The sequence below is a fragment of the Bactrocera oleae genome, chromosome 5 (genome assembly GCF_042242935.1).
Source record: "Bactrocera oleae isolate idBacOlea1 chromosome 5, idBacOlea1, whole genome shotgun sequence".
NCBI lineage: Eukaryota > Metazoa > Arthropoda > Insecta > Diptera > Tephritidae > Bactrocera > Bactrocera oleae.
The window spans coordinates 10,367,184-10,386,777 of record NC_091539.1 but is presented as its reverse complement, the minus strand read 5'-3'; the positions used below and the strand labels follow the sequence as shown (position 1 = coordinate 10,386,777).

Below are 19,594 nucleotides of genomic sequence, written 5' to 3'. Positions count from 1 at the left end.
GGAGATAGCGCGGGGCGGTTTGACGGCACGAAAGTAGAGACACTTGTACCAGCTTATGTGGCTATGTTTGTGCAAAAAGTTATCTTAATGCCATAAATACAACTGAGCCCAAGCCACAACCAACAAAAACAACAACTATTTATACAACAACAAAAACTACTCATACAATAGCAATTGGTACTCCCACAACAACCTCAACTAATCATATTCATAAGCGAAAACGGTAAATGGCAAGTCTAGTCAAATGCTGAATTTGACATTTCAAGCGACCCACTTCAATGCGCCTAGCACTTAAGCCAAAGTGGCAGCTAATCGACAGCGTCAAAATACACTGAAAAAAACGAAGTGAACAATCAACTAAGCTAAGCTTCTATTAGTACCATAGTTGGTATAACGGTAAAACTTCGACTCAACACAGCGACAATGAGCATTAACGTTTGACAGCGCTTTTGAGTGCGGCTGTATGCTGTCACACTCGCATATAAAATCCGTCGTAATGAAGAACAGAAGAACTAAATATTCCTGGCATTGCTGTCCACGCATCTCTTGCGCCAACTGCCGATTTCAATAACGCACAAGTGCCGTAATGAAGCAGTAAGCACACAAGAAGCGTTGTCAACTCGGCTGTGATGAGCGCCAACTAGAGACCATACGCTGGGCTGTTTAATCAACACATTAACGGAAACAATGGTCTAGCTTAAATTTTAAGCGCTAGTACTCATTCTTTTAAATATAACGGTACTTTGTCGCTGTAAAGATGCTTGAATATAACTGCAGGGATACGATAGTCAGCGTTGGAGAATAAATTTATTTAATAGCTTACTATTGTGGCACAAATGTCGACGCCTAGCGCTTCTACAACGTCTCTGGATGATACCTGGCCGGTTCCTAGCTTCTTTTTCTGTCAAAAATACGTTGGGTGAGAGTTCATTGTCTGCCGCGGGCAGAGTATAGTTCTAAATTTAGCATGTCAATTATTTCCACACCCAGTACCCATATTCCGTACCCTCTGCTGTTCAACACGCGCTCAACCCACACAACGAAAGTCCTCGCAAGCAACTGCCGCCATCCAGTAACCGTGACGCCACAAGTATTTGCGTACGCAAATGATTTGCAAAATTTGCGCGAAAACTTAACACAACTCAAATGAAATGTAAATTTACTTTAGAAATTGACGGAAATAGTTCAACTATGGACACTTTGGAGCTTCGTTGAGCGCAGTCGGGCTAAGGTGTGGCAGTGTAACACGCGCAAGTTTCGAGGTTGTTAAATGTTAAATAGGAGAGCGGAATAGTATAATTTAATTGATAAATAGAAATAACGAACCGTGGGAGCAAAGGCAATTTGACTGAAAATGGCTAAGGTTTTAGTTTAGAAAATATTGAATCGTTTTAATGTAGTTGAGCTCGGCGCTCTAACTCTTTGGATATGACTTTACTTCTATAAAAATTTCTCTCTCAGTATTTTCCATTCCCAATTAGATATAGAGATGAGATCCTATGCTCTAGGGTATATACAAAAATGAATGAATTCGACGTAAATGCATCTACTATAGATCGTCCGAAGCATATTTTTCGGAGGCTTCTTATCAAACATTCCAACAGATTGTTTCTCGGCACCGGATACCAAATACCAGTTCTACAAATTACTTCTACTCTAAGGAAACCCCCTAAGTACTATCAGTTTCTTTAACGGAATGGAACCCAAACCAATTGACTTCAATACCCGGTTCGAAACATAAGCTCGACACAAGAGCAAAGGTTAACTTTGGTGTTATATAATAATGAGTCTCTATGAAGCCTTTCCATTTCCTTAAGGTTAATGGCCATGCTGACAGAGAAAAATTTATTGTTGCTCCCTATCTCAGAACATGCTAACTGACTTCAACTCTAAATACGCTTAATCGAATGGTTTTAGCAAGCGAGTACACAAAATTTTTTTAAAATCTGTGTATTCTCGGTCGGAATTTTTCATGACAAAACTCTCACAAGCTCTACTGAAAACCAACTTTTTTTTTCGTTGACACTACAACTGTGGGTTGATCTGGGCCGAAAATACATAAATTTGCCAGTTACTTCTATTACTTGCGAGAACACGCCAGTTGCACATCCCAAGTGCAGACACGTCGTTATGCACATGGCCTTTGCATTACATGCGTGGGCGCCATTGCTTCCGCTGTCTTCTCACGGGTCTCGAGTCGAAAAAGCTCTTCGCGGAATCATCATCTTACATGCAATGCGCAATTGTTGGATTTTTATGCGCCTAACCATATCCATAGAGCTCATACATTTCGTGATTCTATTGTATCTTCTTCGATATCATCGATCACACAGACGGCAACAAAGTCCTTGCGGAGAACAGTTTTCTCGGTTAGTCATATTCCAGTCATAATAGGACGACAATGATGAGAAACTTATAAAGCGGAAATATTTTTTCGTGAAGAGAGGGGATATTTTTCTCACTTGCCACCTTTTTTAAGCATTATATTGACGAAGACGAGAGAGAATTGCCTTTTATAAAACCATGACATATCTTAGAATCCTTTCATAAAAAGATGATCTCAGAAGACATTTTCTATACTATGGATTTGGGACTGAGGAATGATAGGCTGTTTATAGTAGAAGCACCATAAAACTATCTGCAGATCCCTGTAGTCAAGAAAATATGCGACTTTGTCGATGTAAAATCAACAGTTAATTCGAAAACACACTCAAAGTCATTTATGGTAAATGCACAAGCGAACAGCTTAAACGGCTTTCAGCTGAACTGGAAACAGAGAGAACAAGCTCATAAATCTCCAAGTTAAATGGAAATACTTATCTACAAAACAGTGCTTTCTTGTCTTGCAATAATTGCTACAAAGCTGTGCTCAATAACGGCAAAGGAAAGAAAAATTCGCAAAGCAAAAAGAAGACTCTCTTATAGCCGCCTATTGTACACCAGCTGTGACATGTTGGCAATTAAGCGACATGACTCTTGATTAAAAATATATGAAAGACCAAAATATCTCTATATGGTATTTGCTTGTGTATTTTTGAGTACGAACTGTATAGTATTTGAGTGCCTACTTGCCTTTGATGTTACTAAAAGTAATTGGCAGTACGCAGCCAGTTCAGAAGACGGAGCATTTTCCAGTCGCTGCTTTGCGCTTAATTAGCCGACCAAAGAAAGAGCTTAACCGATGCAGACATTTAATATTAGTTGGATGCTATAATTGAAATGTGCAAATTGCCTTAATTTAGGGCTGATTCAGGGCAAAGAGGGTAAAATGCACAAAGCAGGATAATTGAAATTTCGAAATGAAGGAAGTAATTGATGTTTCTTTGGTGTTCTAAAGCTCGTAAAGATGAAAAATGTCAAAGAACTACATCTTTCGAAAACAAGTTATGCGAAAAAAGGTAATTTTTCTGCATGTTCGGTAAATGTTTCTAACATTTAAACTACAGAATAATTTTTAAAGCATCCAAATTGAGACTAATCTAAAGTCAATATAAGTAATCACAAAAACCCAGAGAGCTGTTGTTTAAAATATCAAAAGCTTCTTATGCAAGCAAAATAACTCAGTTTGTTGCAGGGTATATCAAAAATATCAAAAATGGAACTTCGGAGCTTTAACTGTTCTAAAATCAATATTACTATTATCAGTCCGTTTGGAGCTGCCTTTCAAACTAAACACCTCACCTTAAGCTTCAATTAAGCAAAACATTGATTAGTAGATTAACTTCAATCAAGCTATTCAATATGAAAAAAAAATTTAAAAACAAATTGCCGTTAATAGCTCGCATCGCTGTTGATTAATTTCTGCACATCCCTTTGGTATGTCAATTTATTATCGTGCGCTGACAGCAAAATACCAATAAGCGCACATGGAAATATGTAAATATGTATAAAACATGCAATCAAGCCTTACAGCCTTCAACATTACTACCCAATAATCTCACACTCGTCTTCCCCCGCATTCACACGCTCTCGCAGTTCGTTATCCACTCAAATTATGCTATTAAAGTTCATTTCCCTTTCTCGGCTTACTGACTTACTAACGACTCGTAAGTAATTATGATTATCCATAATATTTCATTTATTTATGTAATTACATATAATGCAGTGGCTGTGGCAGCGCAGTTGGCTGTGATTAGTCATTTACTTTGTGGGTATAATTAAGCGTCACTGACCCCTTGTTGATATTTATTAGAATAGTGTTCTTTGGGTTTAATTATAGTTTTCGTAATTTTCTCATTTTAATTTGTAGTAATGAGCTGTCAGCTTTAAATGATGTTTCTGCCTGCGTTAACACGCCTATTAACGGCATATTACTTAATTAATATTACTTAGCGCCAATCGTGCAGATATTTATTGAAAAAGGAATTATTGAGAGCATAAAAGGCGTTAAGTTTTTTTTAAATGGGACTTGGTATATATTGTTTTTTTAACTAACTCAAATCTAGCGATTTCTGAGTAAACGATATCATTTTATGAGAGAGTTTTTCTTCACTTCTTTCTAATTTATTGACTTTAAGTAAAAAGAGCAAACTTTCTCAGAGTTTATCCCCTCTCTCAATCAACACGTTTCCGATTTTTAAATAAACGAGGCATTCGCCTGTTAAAGGCACGCTCACCTAACCCTATCACTTCTTCTATAATCTTTGACTACTGAGACCTAATTATATCATACCAACAACTTAAAAACCCCGCCTCTTCGTATAAATTTGTCATAAAATCCCACTCTCTACTCCCACAACTTGTCTCTTCCATCTGGAGTTCAGTGAGAATAGAGATTTGTCGAGACATTTCACTCTCAATGCGCTATAGTAAGCTAACAATAAGTAAAATATTATTTATTATTTCTAAAATTATTACTAACGCTCTAAGTACTCACCTGAGAGTAGGTTTCTTAGAATAGAAGTCCGAACCAGGGCTTTATATTACCGAAATAGTTTTAATGTGGTTGGGATTCCAGAAAACACACTTGAAGCCCCTATTCCATTATCCAAAAAAAGAAAAACTTAGAACTTATTTGATTTACTTTCCATAAAGGCTATATGAAGTCTTTGATTTGCTATCGTTTCGGTGGTATGGTCAAAATATTAAAACATACTTAATAATAAAACTCATTTCTTTAGTTTCTTCCTTAGAGATTGTTGTCGAATAAAGTCACGGGGCTTAGAGAAATAAAAAGTTCCTCTTTTTAAAGCAGGGTTTGCTACAAGACTAAGTCATTACTGTACAAAACTACAACCGTTTCTTTGATTACATAGATTATACTATTTTTTTTATCTCGCTCATCCGCTATTCGCTCGTTATAGATTTTCCTCCTTTCAGCTATTTATTTCAATTTTTGCTCGACTATAACTATTTTTTTTTTCATTCTCCTCTTATGACCGCTAATGGTTCTCATATTACTGCACACTAATCAGCAAACTCATTGAACGCCCTCTTCAGTGTCCTCATTAGTGTTTAGTTATTTAAATAAAAATTGCGCTCCTCCCTTAAGGGACACTTTTCGCTCACTCAGCACAGTGCTTTTGGCAGTGTAGTGGAGACAGAGACTAGTGAACTTTGATTTATGCTTATTAAAATGTAAATAATATTTTGAACGGAAGAAAATAAGGTGAGGGTTACTCACTTTTTTTAAAAAGAGTTTGTTTTAAACCGAAGGGTGTTGAGAACGGATTCTCTCTTTAAAATAGTTAACATGTGGTGCAAACTTTTAGCAATAAATTTCAATATATTGTATATTATATTATGGAAGAAATAAGTCCTTCCGTCTCAAGAAATATGAATCGGTAGTATTTTCAGCTTGAAAACCCACAAGATGGTGAAGTTTTCTGATTGCAAGAGAACCCAAAGATTCTCTTAAGAATTATTCATTTAATATTGTTCATATGTTAGTTTTTACATCACAATATACTGCACTGAACTATATTAAAAACAAATGCCGTACACATGCTTTTACTTTTACACAGCTGTTTGACAATCTCTCATTTAAATTCTAAGTCACTAAAATATAATTTATTATTTCTTTCGTTCCAATCTAAACGTCCGTAGCTAATAAAGAATTTAGAGAAGCAACAACATGTAATACTTTTCTTGTTCATTTTGGAAATAATTGCTTAGTAAAGGGTGTGAGAACCGTGCTGAAATGTGTATATCTTCTCCGCTTCTCTAACATTCCCTCTCTCACCATATCAATAACAATCTATAAACCCTCATTACCTAAACTCTCATTAATTATTACTTGAAGCAAATACTTAAAATAGGTATATGAATATGCAAAATAATAAGTTTGTGTTTCTCATTTTTGCTCTATAGCTTGCCCGCTCTCTCTCTCTCTCCTCTCTTTTTGCTAAATATATAACAATTCATATTAACTGCGATTATTAGTAAAATATTTTATAACAGCTTTATAAATCGAATGTTAAAATGTGTATCTCTTATCTGCTTCTTCATCTTACTCTCTCTTTCAAATGATTTTCGAAGCTTTATTAGCGAATAATCGAACCAAATATTTCCAAGAGGGTGTGTGAAGAAGATATGGCCGTTCATCCTTTATCGCTTTCTGTCTCTCGCTCTCTTAAGGGTTATAACCATTTGCAAGCCAGAAATAAACATATTTTTTGTGATTCTTTTCTTCGAAGAGGCGTTTTGTTTAATAAATAAATAAAAATAAGCTCATTTAAAGAGTTTAATGTACTTTAATCATCAGGGACTCGTTTTATCCCACAGTCTATCTCCAGGAGGACTGCTTTAAATTATCTCAAGTCCAAAAACCAAAAAAAATATATATTATTACCATAGATGAATACAGGTAATGCTCGAAGGACCAGTGAAAATTTAAATTTTTAACAATGAGGCGGCATCCCCCACATAGAATTTTGCGAAATAATTTACACCTCAGGGTGGCTTCAAAAATCGAAATTATTGTCAAAAAAGCTGTAGCTTCGATAAATACACGATATACGAGAATAAGTACAAAAATCAAAGAAGGTCGTGTAAACACTTCTCAATTTTAAATGTCTCTCTCTCTAATGTCCCCTCTAAGAAGAGAGAAATCTTTAAAGAAATGCTCGTATTTGCCACGCCTTTGATTTTTTAGATTTAGTCTTTATATTCATCGAGAAGAATAGTGAATTTTTGCATACCTAACTCGACTTCTTAAATTGTCTTTCTCTTCTAAAAATTACAAAATAACCTAAAAATAGTAGCAGTTGTATGTTTCGAGCTTTCTTTAAATATATTTGCACACAAATGCGTTTCAAATTCCTTATCACCTTAAACCAGCTGCTCTTTAAGTAGCCAAAAATAACACAAAAAAATTAAGGTATGCAGCGAGTGTTATGAATAACTACCGCAGCTCTATTAGACCACCTTGACTTGCATAATGGGTCATCACAATCATCAATTAAGTGTGTAACGGGCTGGCATTATTAACACACCCCACCAAGCAAGGGGCATAGCTACGCGTGTTATGCGCCTAAAAGTAGGCTATATAAACAAAATGCCACGATACCATACAAACTCATAAACTAAAACAACCACAAAGTATGCTTACATAAAGTGTTCATGTAACGAAAAGCAAAAATTTAATAAAGAGTTACGTCGAAGAGCGTTTTAACGACGCGTAGTGGTACTTAGCGGCGACAGATATACACTATATACACATATATATCGATATATGTAGGCTCCTTAATGTTTCAAGAAGTTGTGCCTACAGACATGTTTTTCTTGTTATTTAATTACAGTTACAAATAATTTTACAGCATTTTGTTGTTGCCTTTTCACCCAGCGCTCACTAAGTTCACGCATTCTCTCAACACTGTATGTTTTAATGTGCAGACTCTGAGCACTTTAAGGTAGTTAAACATTAAATACCACAACTAACAGTTAAGCGCATACACACACATAATAGACAGTGTCATTTTCATGTGCATCAGCGTGCGCTGTCTTGACCAGTGTTACCATTTAACTAACTCTTGGCATGCGACAGTCAAACTATCGTGTCTCTTGGGCGCCCTTTTGGGGTAACAGCAGTTCCCACGCACACAAAATACTGCATACATATTCTTAGCTTCAAGCATACTCTCCAACCTATCCACTTCCTTTCTTGCGCGCAACTTTTGTTTAACACACTTCAGCTTCTTTCCTTGCACTGTCTGTCGAGTGTTGGTCGCTGAGTGTGAGTGCTTTTCAATTTCAATAGCTTTTTAAAATTTAATTTTCCAACAATTCAAGTGTTGCCAACTTGACTCGACTGTGGTGTAGTGAAATGTCCTTAGCGCTGAATGTTAACTCGGTTGGAGTGCGGTTGAGCCGGGCACTAGTGGCCAAGACATTTATTATCGCATGGTTAAAGTTTTTACTGCAGCTAAGGGTCATGCGCTCTTTTATATTGTCTTCTCCGGTGACCATTGTTACACTCTTCAAATTTTCAAAAAGTTTATGCATCCTGCTGGTATTAAATTTCCATGCAATATTCATTTGGGCTTAAGTGGTGTTATGGCAAAGTGCTCTCTTAACTGCTAGCTGCAAATAGATAATCATAATTTTCAAAATTGATCCATTAGTGAGCTCATCATTTAATCCAGATATTCACACACTAAAAAATTCCTCAGCGAACCCGCTCATCCATCTACACAGTGCTACAAAAATATTGAGGAAATATCCATCATCCCGCTCCATGGTAGAAGTATATTCATATATTAAACCGTATATTCGTTGTCCTATTCATCCGTCCATTCATTTATTGGGGAATCCACTTACACATCTTTCCATTTATAAGTCGAAATTGTAATTCGTACGATTCGTGTACGTTTCATTATATATTCAATCGTTTATCCTTTCTCCTGTCATTTCATCCTCTTTTGGTCTATCGATCTTCCATCTGCCCAACAATTTATAGTCATATATTTTCCGTCTACAAGTCTACGTATCCAAATGTTCATTCATCTTTACGCTTTATGTGTCCATATGCTGGTCTTTTCTTTCTTCTTTTTTTACTCCGGCCATCCTTTTTACCGTCCATTCCGCTATTTATTGATATTAGAACCATTCATTCATTGACTCCTTTGCGAAACCTACCAACCCCTCATAGAGGCAATAAAAAAAAATCAGATTTCTTCTATTTACTAATCTGACCCTTCAACCGTGCATCTTCCAATCATCATCAGAAAGAACGCCTGTTCTTTCATCCGTCAAAGCGGTATTACTGTAACCGTACTTCCATCTTTCTATCAGTTTATTATTATTTTCGTCCATCCGACGATCTCCGTACATTCGTCCATCCATCTTTTAACCTATTTATCGATGCATCTATCCATATGTTCGTCCGTACCGTGGTTTGTTATACCGTCAATATATACGATTTCTCCGTCCATCCGTTCCCACGTTCAACCCGCAATTTTTTTGTTTTTATATAGTTCATACGTCGGCATATCTACTAAAATTACGTCTATTAGTACCTTCATCCATCAAAGAGGCAAGTCTAAACTATACATGCATTGGTTACATCTGGTATTCCCTTTTGTTTACTATTTTGGGCCTACATCGCCCAACCAACTGTTCATCTGTCCGTCCAACTATCATTAATAAGATCTCCCGTTTCTTTCTCCGTCACAACGTCCGTCATAAATCATACTTTCATTTTTCTATCCATTTATTATTATGTCCGTTAATGCGGCGAACTTCGTATATTCGTCCATCTATCTTTAAATCTGTTTATCAATATATCCATCCGTGTGTTCGTCCGTGACGTCAACCGCTTTACCCTCAATCCGTCTACCTTTTCACTGTTATCTTCACGATTTACTCAATCATCCCTCCAGCTTTGAACCTTTCATATGGCTATTCGTCTATCGACTCATTTCGCTTCTGCTCACACGTCGTTATGATCATTGGTCCGTATATCCATCTATCTGTCAAGCTTAAGAAAGGGAATGAGAGTCTCGAACATCATTATATCAAATGATTAATATCGATCATTTTCACTGATTTACTTTACCTACGAACTGACTAGTCCCGTTTTTGACACTTTCTCTTACACTTCTTTCTGGCAAAACCTGCAGAAAGACAACAGATGAGCTGAAATTAGAAACTTGCATACCTATATAAATTTTAGGGCTTGCGACACCGTCCGTCTATTTGTGGTATAAGTTTTGATGGAAGGATGGCTTCATAATTTTTTGCAAAGCGCTCAAAAAGAGTTTACCGACGAGGATCAACCACTTTGAAAAAAACTCGTTTCATATTGTTTGGAGTCTGGAATAAAAGCCAGATTCTGTGGAGTGGTGATTCTCACTTCTACCCAAATTTAGTTAACCTATAAGAATATACACACCGCTGTTCACTGTTAAAAATCAAATAAAAATTTAGATTAAGCCAAAGCTTATGAGATTACTATTAATTATAAGAGAGGGTTACAAGAGTATAGTCCTAAACCTCAAAATAGAAATTATTGATGTTATATTAAGAGAAGTACTGCCTAAAATTATAGTAATTTCAGTGCCAAAAACAAACCATGCTGACTCGAGTACAACACACCAGTATTTGTTTTCGACTTGCAGAACAACAACAACTGCGTAACAGCATAGCGAATGGGGTTGCATACAACAATAACTGAAAATTAACCAATTTTCGAGTGAGATTATGTCAGGGATTACTCACACACACACAGGCTTACACCATGAACGACCGAACTCCACACAAAATAAAAGCAGAAATGATGAGGGAGGTGAACTAGACACCAATAAAAGAAATTAACATGCAAATTGGGGCATGTGAGTGTTTGTGAGTGGATATCTCAATCGTATGAAGGTGAATGTGTGAATTGTTCGCATGTGAAAATCAAATTAATTGCCATGGTAGCATACCACTAGGCGCTGAGAGAAAGCTTATAGGGAAATGTACGCAATTGATGTGGGATAAAAGCGCATCAACTAGTGTGCTCGTATACAGGCTAGAGTAACTAATTCCCAAACATAACAGCGGCACAGAAGCACAAGCACTCATAAGTGTATGCATATATATATATATGTGTGAGCGTGAGCAATACACCAATACACGTGAAATGAAATCCGATTTTGGTTTTGTGCGCCGTGTGAAACAACAACGCAGCAGAGCCGTTGTAATGCCGCAGGCATGATGTTCCACATATACAGTTATACGAACATATATGTATATGTCATACTATGCTCTTCTATACGTTTATGTGTTAGTGCACAGAACGTTTTGTCATTGATATCCACTTCAAATTATGTCATTTTCCGTACCGCAGGGATTTGCACAAAACGCTATGCATAACTGTCTAACGGTGTGCAAAACAACCGCACGACCACATAAACATGCTAATGGTTGTGTTAGTAGCTATATAACATATGTAGTCAATTTAAAGACGTATATACATACATATATGCGTGTGAGTAAAATATAACAAATGTGGTTTAATTTGGGGAAATTTTAAAGCCATTTAGACAAAATGAAATAAATGTGTCAATATTTCGTGTTAGAAATGCTGTTTAATGCGTTATATTTATATTTGAGGGTAAAGAGTCGTTTGATTAACACGAAATGAATATATTAATCATAACCTGAGTTTAAGTACATAGAGAACCTAACACCCTTACATTTTTCCATAAATAAGATAGAGTTCATCGAGAGATCACACTAAAGAGCTATTAGTTTCAACGTTTTTCTTTTTTAGTCTGTAAGAAGGCTATAAACTGCCTTCGCACCATATAAGCACCGTCATCCAATGACTAGGTTAGTGGCGTAAACACTCCCACACCTATTATGTATTTTTCCCCGCCCCGGGAACGCTTTCGCATTACTTCAGGGCAAGGTTTCTAAGATAGACCTGTTACAAATCAGTTTCTACTCTCTTTGGGTCCAAAGAACCTTTGTAGCTGCTTCAAGTTTTTTGGCCCATCTTCAACTGACTCGAATTCTCCGGTGCTGCGGAAAGCCTGCCTTCCTGACTCTTTTTTTAATATGTAGTACATATTTCACATACGAGGCAATTTGCTGCCAGCTTTTGCTATCTGTTATAATTTTTTTTCACTAAATTTTCCGCAGTGATTTGTCCAAGCTTGTTTTCTAAAGCTCTTCGTACTTCTTTCCATCGACGGTACCTAAAAAATTTATATTTTGCATCGCTAAGTGGTTAAAAATACAGAAATTTCTGTTTTATTCATGTTGTGCAAATATTTTCAAAAATATGCGTTACCAGAGATTACTTTTGTTTTATAATAGCTCACCTTTTGGTAACCTATTGAAGAAAATGCTACATACGCTTTATTACCTATATTAAGTGGAATACCAAAATTTCGAAACTGATTAGCAGTAAACGAGTAGCTTGACACTCTTGTAGCGAGCAAAACTACAATAAAGGTGGCAACCCTATCAAAAGTTAAACTTCTAGAAGTTAATCCAAAGTACAAATAGTTTCATAACAATATTTTCTAATTTGCATACGGTACGTAGATTTTCTGTAAAATCTTCACAAAAAAGTGGCAACCCTATTAAAAACAAATTTATTAATTACATCACCTTATATCAACGCTTATTATTAATTTTTATAAACATATTTCATTTATTCCCAAAATAAGAGTTAACGTTCTATTTTATTAGTCAATAAAACTAGGCAAGCAACTTTAATTGGTACTAGTGGTAGATGGCAACCCATTAAAACCATAATTTTAAAATATGTATATACAAAAATTAGTTTGAAAAATACTTATTTTGGTTTGGTTATAGCTGAAATAATAAAAACTATGATAGTTTTTTTCGAAGTTTCTTTTATTAATATGTGGCAACTTTGCTTGAAAAAATAATATTTTATTAAATATATATACATGTTATTCTACTGAAATTGGTAGATTTCGCTGAATTTCATATGTCTCACATACATATGTATGTATAAAAATTTGTAGATACATACATTTGTATATGAAGGTCGTCTTCACTGGCTTTTTACCAGCGATTGATATAAATTTCAAGGCCCTCACAGCACCAATCATCACGATTGTACCTCTGCGGAATTTATTGTCAACTATATTTATTTGCATACGCAAAAACAGCCCAGCATAAATAACGGTCACATACAATATTACACCCACATATGTACTATTTTTTCCGCTCACATGCACATACATGTCGGATGCACTCAACCGGAAGAAAGGACAATCATGGCGTGCGACCGTCCAAAAAAATATCGCCTGTTGTAAAATAATATCACCTAAGTGCTTAGTACTAGGCGGCAACGCTGGCCAGTGGCGCACAAATAAAAAATGAAGCTGCTATAAAACCCATTACCAATTTGCATATATGCAGCCATGCATGAGTGTGTGTGCGTGGTAAAAAAACTGTGAAAATAACTCAAATTGTGGGCGTTGCTGACCTTGTAATTTGCGCTTATTTATTTGTATGTTTTTTTTGTCTAGTAGCTTGGTGTGTATATGTATGTGTATGCTGATGCGTGCGGCGGAACTTTATTTTCAAAGCACACATTTAGGCGTTTCACACAGGCACTTGCGTTTTAAGGGCACAAATGCATCCCCTTTAAGCAAAATCAACAATTTACATATGAAATATGTATAGGGGAAGTATATACATATATATTAACATATTCAATAAATATAAATGTGTGTATATATAAATATATATGTATGTTTGTGAACATGAGCGTGCCGAAATTTCATATTATGGAGAACTCCATGACACTATTAGCTCACCTTGAACAGTTAAAATGAAATATAATACCCAAATATACGTGTTAATATATAAATACAGTTATGTACTATATAGTTGTTATTTTATTAAAAAAAAATGTTCGCTTATTCGTCTTATTCAATAAAACCAGCCCTTACGGCGAAGCATATGCTTCAAGAATTATAAAAGTATTATAAATTGTTTTTCTTTTTACCTCAAAATTTCATTTGTTATCCAAATGCCATCAATTTTGTGGGTCTGCAAATTTTAATATGGTTGAATGAATAGCCCAAAAGTATGCAATAAAAATTTCAAAAATTTTTCTTATAAATTTTACTGAAATATCTTATCTGATTGTCATATTTTTGCCTCGTGCAACATCTTTTCATGCAAACTTGTATTTCGCATAATTGAAAATTCTAATCAGCATTACAGTATGCAACATAAATTTATAATTTGTGTCTATAAATTTCACTGAAGTGCTGATAAGTTGCATCCTCAGCTAATGTAACTAATTTTCATAATTTTATATAAACATATTTATTTCACAAATGTAGATAGCCTCAAAGTATGCAACACAAAATTCTTTTTATTATACAATTATTTCACTGAAGTTATGTCTAACTGTTTAAGAACTTCTTGTGAAATGTAATATTCTTATTTATTTAAGTGAATTTTATTCAATTGAAAATTTTTCAATCAAATCCGCTTAAAAGCATGCAACACGACATTAAAATAGATATGTTTAAGAATTTGACAGCGATAGTAAACAGTTGTTTTTATAGCTTTTGTACATTCTTACCTTAAGATATTTTCTTTCGCGTAATTGTTTGTTTCAGAATTTTAGAAAATATCTGTTACCGTGTGCCCTGAGTATATGACCAAAGCACTACATGGGTCGTAAGTACAAATCCAAACTCGGATGAATGAAATTTCAATAAAGAAAAAGTTTTCCCACACTGATATCATACTTCAACCGTTATTTTATAGCCACTGAAAGTATATTTGACACGAAAATCTGCGCCCAAAAAACTCTGTTGCACGGTGACCTGTAATTTTCAAGACCCTGCCGTTGTAGGGTAAATGTTAGGTACTGAACGGATGCAACCATTCTTCATCGCATGCATATTCTCATTGCCAAATCAGTTTCTAAACCTTACCAGTGAGATTCTAAACAATGTATTGTACATATTTGATTCAGTACCAGAGCTTTTTGAATTTATATGTTACTTCCTCACTTAACATATGGTCTGTATTTCAACTTGAAATAAGCCGGAATTATTACTTGATTCTGTATAGTCTCTAATTAAATATTACTTCTCGCGTGTTATAGGGAGGATATCTGAAGCTCGCTCGGACGCCAAACCTTAAATCCGAGAGGCGATATATATATTAGAAAAAACTTTTAGAAAATTTAGATAAGAAAGTTATACTAATTAACCATTGCGGTGCACTCTCCGCTTCGGCACTGGCTCATAGCTTAAGCTTTAATGGCTTGATATAAAATATGTGCTTCGTTCTTCTAAAAATACTTTTATACCTGAAACTAGAAGAGCTTCCATTCACTTCTAAATCACCCAAGCGTACTGCTATTTTCGGTTTAAGAAAAGGAAATCCTTTAGGCTTTCCACCAAAAACACAGCTGTTAAGAAAACCGCTTGATTTCAAATTACAATTAGATAGTAAATCCTCAAGCATAACTCGCACAGAACTTCAATAACTCAGCTAATTTCTCAACTCTAATTTTTTTTTAAATCCCAACGGACTTTTACAACACACAGTCCTAGCACTGCAGCTGCGTTCCTCATAAATCTTGCAAAAGTGAAAGTAATGACAAGCTCATTAAATATTTTAATTACATCAGCACCTGATGGCGACCTCCAAGCAATGACATTGAAAGAGATTTCGTCCGTGACCAAATGCCACAACAGACGCACGCACACACCGGCGTTTTAAGTTAGCTCAAGTGCGTGTTGTTGCACGAAATCTACTCGTAAATGTTTTATTAGCGCCACCAAATTGACAATTTAAAAATTTAGCGTAAAGTAGAAGTTAATGTGGGCGTTATCATAATTGATGTACTCTCCCTACGAGTCTTTCGAGCTAAAAATATTTAATAAGAAAAACACTTAATAGTGGGCTATGATACGCCTAAAAGACATTTTTATGGCATTTTCAGCACGCACTTTCTAATAACTTGAATTAACTCGTACCTACAAAGATGCAAAAAATATTTAACTTTTTAAATTTTGAAAATAAATATTGAAATTATTAATTTTTTAAATGTTTCGATTCCTTGCAAGCTAAAAGTCATACTGGCTCTTAAATGTATACTACACAAAATGACAATAGTTTATGACATAGTTTATGAAACTTTCATTTAAGACTTGAGCTTTAAAAATATTTATTGATATTATGACTCTCTTTAATACTTTACTATTTACACTAAAATGATGTTGACTCTTAAATGTATACTCCATCAAAGTGGTATATAAGTGGCCGAATGTTGTGCTAGGCTTAGCTTACTAAATTTTTACTTAAGAGTTGAGCATTAAAAAATTTAATGAAATTATTACTTCCATAAATATTTTAATTGTTCACAAGCCAACATGTATTCTTAATCCTAAGTGTATGCATACATATTTGTTTATATGACTAAAGTTCAAAGTTCCGGTTAGCCTTAATATCCATAAAAAATATTTACTGGGGAAAAAAAAATTCAGTCAAAATGTGTAACTTGAAAGTTTCAATGAACTTCAAAGCTTCTAGATGTATACTTCAATGAAAGTATTGAAAAGTAATATGCTGAATTTAAGAGGTATTCTGACAGGAAAAAACCCATACAATGCATGTAACTTTCTAGTTCATTATATTCGTTGCTATTAACTGTTGTTTTAGAGCTCCGAATTCCGACCGAAGTGAAAGCCAATATTACACATAATAAATTTTCCTTTACAATCGGCGTATCTTAGATAATTTTTTTTGCTTTATGTCATGAAATAGCAGGCTGAGTTTATCTACTTACTTGAAATTGCTAGCAGGTTCAGAAAAAAACTGTGCAAAACTCTTGACAGTTATTTGAGATATTATGCAGATTAATATCAAAGTCAAATTTGACAATAAGCTTACAACTTGCCGTCTCTATATTCTACTGGCTCCAAATTTAGAAAACTCAAGCATAGATATCATAATCAAACAGTTATGTCATTATACCATAATAAAAGTTATGCGCTAAGCTTCCTTAGACAAAAGAGTGAAATCTTGTTCAAAATCATGAAAATTATGACCTTCCCACCGCATTTTATGAAGATTATGACCTTAAAGGCACAGTTCCGGTCTCGGTACAAAACCAACTTGGACTGAGGGTAAGAAGTTAAGTAATATTCCAGCTTCAAAGGTTATATAGCTCAGAGTTGGCAGGGTGGACTTTTCTTGATATGTTAAAACATTTTCATTATGAGAGCACTACTTTCATATGATTAAGGTCAACGTATAAAAGAATTGGTTAGCTGGAGTGAGAAAATCGATGTACGCCAAGCAAGTTTCTGACCGTTGCTTAGTTAGGTCGAAGCTGCGTACCGTACCGTCTTCCAATAATAGAATTTGCTTGCCAGAAATTAGTACTTCATTGCGAAGAACCAGTATAGATACCAAAATATGATACTAGTAGTTAGATTGGTGTTGTGTTCCGCTATTAACACTGTCAAATATTCTTCAACTCTTGCTGAGAAGTTAAGTTATAGATGAAGAAGAGAAAGTTTTTGTAAATGAATATAAGCAGAATTTTGTTATGGAGTCCTATAGACTGCTTTATCAGACAATATTTGAAGCGAAGTTATAAGTATTCGGAACAGTCTGAGATAATACTGGCTCTTTTCTTCTTATTTATGGTGTGCTACTGGATGTTACCTCACACGAAGGATCTAGTAAGCCTAAATCGGCCTACAACCCTCTAACAGTTTAGAGCAAAATGCGCGCTAAGTTGAAAAATATTAAAATATGTTGGATAGCAGCTCTTCGGACTCATCACAGATTTTCAAGTCCTTTTTCGCAACGAAATCCCGCACAACTTTATTATTAAAACACTTAACTTATATAAGTATATAAGCATTGCAATCCTCACACGTTCCACTTTAATCCAAAGAGAAAGCTCTGCTTGATTGCTGTAGTCTTCATAAAAAATCATCTCTCCGCACTGAGCGTGTCCAATGACTTTTCTAACTAATTTACGCGAACACTAAATAATAAATCACTCACCTGAGCTTTTGAAATATCATATAATATTTATTAGCTAAACATTAATGAGTATACAAAAATAGCAACAAAAGCAGTTATGATATTAAAGACATGTTATATACGCAGCTTATATTGATGGTACAACATTAAATTATAACAAATTATGTTCTATTCATTACAGGCGAACGACTCATTCAGTATGCTAGTGAGAATCTAGTCACTGAAGTGCTTATACACCCTCAGTACAATACACTCATACAATGTATGCGTAATCTACTGAGTAGTTTTACACGACATCGTCACATTATACACGCTGGCTATACGTTCTCTGGCAATGGTTCCTGGATCTTACAGGTGAGTGGGCATTTAGAAATGAAGCAAAACTCAGGTTAGGAGTATGAAAGATTCAAGGACCACAATCAAAAATAAGAGAAGATATCCGTAATTGAAGATCAATTTGAAGACCATTTTGATTTATAAAGTAAGAGTTCAGTTGTCATATTATACTTTTAGGACAACTAGGTATAGTAAGTGGGTAAGGTAACATCAAAGTAGGGATCTGAAAGAGTAACTTAAAGTTAGTAGAAGAAATATTTTTTAGTGCAAAATCAGACAAATAACTTTGGGGAATCTTAGCGGAATCAGCTGAAAATACTCTGGAATAATTGATAATTGTTCATAATAATCAAATACAGCTTCCAATTAATAAGGAATCAAATTCCTTTAAGGTATTCTTTGTATTGCACAAACTAACAACGTTATGAAATCGATCCAAGAAATTATTCTTACTCACGATTCAAAAAAAAATATTTCTCAAATATTAATCATTAGGAGCTAGGGGTTTATAAAAAAAATTCCAGAAACCAATTAACTGTCTACCGTTCAAAAGGTATATCTCAAATATACAGACCAAGATTCATAGATGGCCTACTAAATTCTATACTCAGTACCGCACTACAGTAATGTATTAAATTGCTAGCTTTCGAACTGAAGATCCTTGTACTACCTTAAAATCCAGTGAATAGTAGACCAATGATCGATATGCTGCAAATATATATCAAATTATTCCATACCGACCTTTTAGTCACCGCCGACATCTTATAGACCAACTTATATTTAGTTAGAGCGCCTGCCATTATACATATGCACATATTCAATATTTCCCTATAGGATGGAACCTTCTCCGTCTCCGACTTCTCGGAGGCGTTTCAGGAACACGATGTACAGCGTGTCATACGGGCCTACGCCGACACAATTACAATGAATATACACTGCGCCGATGCCGGTCACTGGTACAGCTTGCCACACAAAAGTTTTAAACGCCTCTGCAAAATACGTATCAATCCCGTTGATGTATTGGACACCAGCAGTGAGGGCATAAATTCCTTTATTGGTAAGACAACGCTAAAGTATACCACAGTTTAAACGTTTTAATATATCTTCGACCCCCCTCACAGACTATCTAGCACCAATGCTCGTGCCCACATCGCTGCGCGAGCTGCTTGAGACCTCGGATGTTGTGGGTAATATACGCTTCACACATCCAACACTGTATGTCTTCCCCGGTGGACAGGGCGATGCTGCTCTCTTCGGCATCAATGGTTTTAATATGTTGGGTAAGTAAGCTGTACATCTGTCAATATCTCTCATACTAAATAAT

The 19,594-nt window shown here is 35.2% G+C and overlaps 1 protein-coding gene across 2 annotated transcripts in view; it reads left to right on the top strand.

Annotated features, from left to right (window-relative positions):
* Nucleotides 1-19,594, top strand: part of futsch — a 166,239-nt gene that overhangs the window by 120,994 nt on the left and 25,651 nt on the right. For both annotated transcript variants that reach the window (XM_070110671.1, XM_070110670.1), the window contains exons 3-5: nucleotides 18,116-18,288; nucleotides 19,105-19,327; nucleotides 19,392-19,550. In XM_070110671.1, coding sequence (XP_069966772.1) covers nucleotides 18,116-18,288; nucleotides 19,105-19,327; nucleotides 19,392-19,550 — 555 coding nt within the window. The remainder of the gene's footprint in view (nucleotides 1-18,115; nucleotides 18,289-19,104; nucleotides 19,328-19,391; nucleotides 19,551-19,594) is intronic.